The 4,976-nt window shown below is 31.0% G+C and overlaps 1 protein-coding gene across 1 annotated transcript; it reads left to right on the top strand.

Annotated features, from left to right (window-relative positions):
• Positions 1-420: 420 nt before the first annotated feature.
• LOC123710138 lies at positions 421-4,088 on the top strand. Its single transcript, XM_045661864.1, has 5 exons — positions 421-532; positions 930-998; positions 2,260-2,330; positions 2,865-3,051; positions 3,602-4,088. Exons 1-5 carry the CDS (start codon positions 491-493, stop codon positions 3,692-3,694), a joined length of 462 nt encoding a protein of 153 aa, XP_045517820.1. The 5' UTR covers positions 421-490; the 3' UTR covers positions 3,695-4,088.
• The last annotated feature ends 888 nt before the right edge of the window (positions 4,089-4,976 follow it).

Raw genomic sequence — 4,976 nt, forward strand, 5'->3', positions numbered from 1 at the left:
ATTTAATACATTATATATTAATCACTCAATTAATTTTTAATCTACTAAAATTCGAATGCTTTCTTACGGGCATATTCCAAATAATTTACTAAGTAAAAAAACACAGTTACAATAAAACTAATTTAAGTAAGTGATGAAGTGATATGATAAATGTATATGACTAAATATTCAACTCTTTCATATATTTTATGGACAGAAATATTTCCGTACACGTAGTTTAAGACCATCTCTTTCAATAATCTTTGACAAATTTTCCCAAGATATGAAGCAAAAGTTGTTGCAACATTCCATTGGGGGTTAAAATAAACCCGCATTGATTCAACCAATCGGGAATACGCTTTGTTATTACGACCAATCCGAGGCCACTATTCCCATGGAATGTCAGTGTTTGCTGCACGTTGTTCAGTTATTTAAAAACTGGAAGAAATGAAAGTGAAAAAAAAGGTTTCATGGTGAAAAATTGTTGTTTTAGTAATTTCAAACAACTAAAATGATTATTGTGTATATAGACATCATTCTATTAGTTATTTTGGTAAGTTTTAGTAAATGATTAAGTAAATAAATGTAATAATTATATTATATCACTTTCTAATACATTAATAATGTTAAGCCTTAAGCTAGCTTATATTCTGTCATACTATCGAACATATTAAACCTTAGTTCTCTTCTTCCTCTAGTGTTACTTTATTGTTAAAGACTGACTGTTAACAACTTGAATTGCTGGATATCTTGCGCTAGTTTCCTTGGCGGATGTGATGCCGGTCCGTTCCGATACCTTCAGCAACCTTTTTTCTTCTACCTTGCCTTGAATTTTGCCTTATCGTATCGATGACGCAAAACGTGTCCTAGACGAGTATCCATATTTTAACAGTCTGCAAATCCTCATTTTTGTTTTATAAATAAGTTAATATCGATTGCCTTCATTTCAGTTGTTACTCATAATATTCACATGTTGTTATTATGGGTACCGAGTCCACAGATTGAGGCAAAATGGCCAAGTGAGTAATTATTACTATCTAATTAAATTTCTGAGTTGAATTCATTAATTATCTATTCATTGAAGATTACCACATAATAATGTTAAATCTACAGTATATGTTATAAGCTATCTTTTATAAAATATATGATAATTTTGAAATTGACAAAAATTACCAGCAAAATGGCGGATTGGGTATGAGATAATTTGATCAGTATACTACCGAATATAGCTCAGAATAAGCTGTGCTTAATCCGTTATATATTCAAATTATATTATACATTTGCTATAATAGCATGTAGACTTAGTCGGGTGTAGACTTACTTTATTTAAATTAAGTTAAAATACATTAATAATTACGTTTAATAGGAATGATATTATTACTATTTGTTAAGTAGAAGTATTTCCGAGCCAATTCGACTTAGGGTCCTTCAAAGAGTACCAATTATTGGCCGGCAAAGAACTTCCGAGTCTATGTACGGTGGTATCACATTAGGTGAGCTTCCTACTCATTTGAACTGTCTATAAAAAAGGAAACATTTATCTCAGTTTGATCGTAGGGGATATAAATGATCATATACTTAATTATTACTGGTAACAAAATTTGAAAGCGTTTAAAATCTTAGTTTAGCTATGAACTTTAAACAAATAAGTTTATTAAGTTAGTTTGAATTTTTTATCCCTCAGGAACGGCTTTTTATTCGGTTCCCGAGGTACGTACATAAAACGTGGTATAACAAAACGCAACAAACAGAAAAACTAAAAATGTATGTCAAAACATCAGTCTAGCCGTTCATTTGTAAAATCCGTTTAAAAAATGTATAACGAAACGCCACTGACTGCGTAATGTTATCTATGGTTAGGGATGATTGAAAATTAGCAGCTTTGTCATCGATTGTTGTATTTATTTAGAGTTGCTATTACCTAATAATGCCGATTTCATCATTAACAATGCCACGACCAATACGATCGAATCTTTATTAAAGCCGTAATTCAATAAATGGGTGGACCAATTTTGATGAGTTTAAGTGGATTCGAGAATAGCTCAGATTACATTTGGATATTTTTTGTTTGTTTTTTATTTTTGATATTTTGTGTTTAAGATGTGTGTACACAGACATCTAGAATTTGGTCCGCTGGTATGGTATAAAATTGATAAACTAAACAGCGTGATGACAATTTTTTCTAAAGTAATACAATTATGTCTACAAAAATATAATTTTGAGTAATATAAAAACTAAAAACAGTAATATAGAAACTAATATTCATAAATCTTATATCAGATTGCTCTAATATTGAAGCCTACAAAAGTTCTCTTCACACACAAAAAGGAAGGTGAAGCTGATCAACTCAGGTAAATAATATTTATCAGAACTTTGCGTTTAAGCTCAAAAGTTGTGCTTTTTATGTTGAAAACGAGATTTAATATTATAGATCAAATATTATTTCTTACTTGTGTTATTTTGATTTTAAATTAAATTGCAATTTTCGATTTATAAGGCATTTTTTTTTAAATAAATTTAATTCGCTTTAAGGGCAAGGACACAACGTGTGCCTAATCAAATACTTAGAGAGTTATTCCTTTTTAGATAGTTCCAACAACCGCATCTTCAAAGCAATTTAGGCATACAGGTGTTACGCTTAGCGCTATTGACACAAAATCCTTTCCTTGGTGTCATCGTTCCGGGAATCCAAAAAGACATACAAATAAACTTACATCCAATATTTTACTGATAATTTCTTCTATCTAAGCGTAATGTCGAATCAAAACTATTTATAAATCAACCAACATTTCAAAACGTGGAACAAAAGTCAATATTGTCATAAACTAGGAGAATACAGTATTATTAACTTATGTCCTTGTTAATAACAATTTCACATCCTATAGAACTGTCGTCGCCTACCAGAACCCCCTAACTGGAGACTACTGCGTCCACAAGACGAGGTCTCCGAAGGGATACGTCAACAATTTAGAGCCTGTACCAGACTCGCCAGATAGCGGGGTCTCTGATGAGTATGAACCTCTTAATTTGGTACCAACTGTCCCGGACATCAACCCACCGGGAATACATCAGGTTAATACTTACTTTTCTATGAATATTAAAATATATTGTTATTGGCCTCCAAAACGAGAAACTACCGCCTCTCTGTACGATATTTTCCACCAAAGTAGAGAAATACCTGCTACAATTATTGCTTGTTGTTAACTATCAATCAAGTTTTTTGTTCTACTGATTTTACAAGAAACTTGAGAGTTATTCTTTTAAACGTAAATATCGCAACATCCATTTGTATGGTCAAACAAAATAAAAAAAAACTAATCTTAACAACATATTTAGTCCTTTATAAAATTATACCATATGTTATAGAATTTAATGTTTGTGGAGATAATTTTTTTTAACTGGAGAATCACTTAATCGAGGATACTTATTTTCCTAATGCAGATAAGGGACCTGATTTGAATTGATCCGCCCATTACTGAATATAGAAAGCTCTGAATGAGTGCCGTTCACTCTGTGGTATTTGTAGAGAATTCTAATGAGGCGATAATTCTTGTTATTTTGTCAATTGTCATAGAGTAATTTATAATTATTTGTTCTGAATACTAAACCTATTATTTTCCAGATTCCTGATCGAGTGAAACCTCCCATATCACCAGTATATGACAACAGTGTCATTAAAACCTGGAAATGGGAGTACACAGAGTATCAGATTTGATTGCACGATCACAACGCTACAACTTTATGGCAACTCGTAAATTTATAAATGTTCTTAATATTCGAATGATAGATGACAGCTATGTCGGAAAAATTACAGTGAACTAACATCCAAATAACAAAATTGACTGAAGTGAGTACTGCGCACATGTTAGGAAGACAACAAGAAGATTTAGCTACTGCGAAATACGGTTAAAAGGAGTATTAAGCATAAAGCGCTAAATCACCTGCATCATAAGCACAGCGCACATACACACCCTCACTTTCACACCAAGACACATCACATATGAATTAGATAAATGTATTTAATACTCTTTATTGATTTTTCTCCTTTTGCAAAGTTTCAACCTTTTTGTGTATATTACGTATTTCATCTTTAGTATATTTGTTTTTTGTTATATTTATGCGGTACGATTACGAAATAAAAATGTCCGTGTACTAGTGTACACACATAAGAAGTGAAACTTCTTTATGACCTTATTTTTCGAAAAATGATCTACTCTATGCAACTTTACAGAAATTGGTTAAATAAAGTAAAATTAGATAACGTTTAACAAAAGGCTTTTATTGTCATATTTTATTATATAATACAATTATTTCATTTTATCTTATTACTACTAAGATTATTACAGAATTTCATTAATTGTAATAGAATTATTACCGTTATTAGTCTATATTATAGATTGTTATCGTTATTATATATTTTTGTAATTAATGGTTTCGAATCTCTTCGAATTAACTGTGGTAGGGACACGATACACAACAAGAAAAATGTGACGGATATTTTTTCCAATGCTGATAAAGAAGTTTCACTTCAATAAGTGCTGATTATATAATGTAAGTACCACCCGTAGTTTTTAGGACATCTACTGACGGACTTGGCAAGCCTGAACTCAGAACTTGACAAACAGAGCTTCGAGAGCAGAAATAACTGATTAGAGGTTCTTCCTCGACTACACTTAAAGATTTAAGGAAAATTGTTATTAATGAAACACGGCTACGTTTGCATTATATTAAAACTACTTGTTGCTACTTTGTAACGTTAGTTCCTCGAGTCTACTTCATTGTATTTTAAATAAAGTGCTAATACTGTTAAATGCTTTAAATTCTAATTACTGTTGTTAATTCAGATGTATAAAAAATAAAAAAAAAACACTTAAATTCTATTATTGTTTTTATTTTACTTTCCTTTGTATGGATATGTATTGATAGGCTTTAAGCTAAACAGAAAATTAACAGACCAAGAAACAAGAGCGTTCGCAGAGGAGCATCCGCTGTGTTTG

The sequence above is a fragment of the Pieris brassicae genome, chromosome 5 (genome assembly GCF_905147105.1).
Source record: "Pieris brassicae chromosome 5, ilPieBrab1.1, whole genome shotgun sequence".
NCBI classification, from domain to species: domain Eukaryota; kingdom Metazoa; phylum Arthropoda; class Insecta; order Lepidoptera; family Pieridae; genus Pieris; species Pieris brassicae.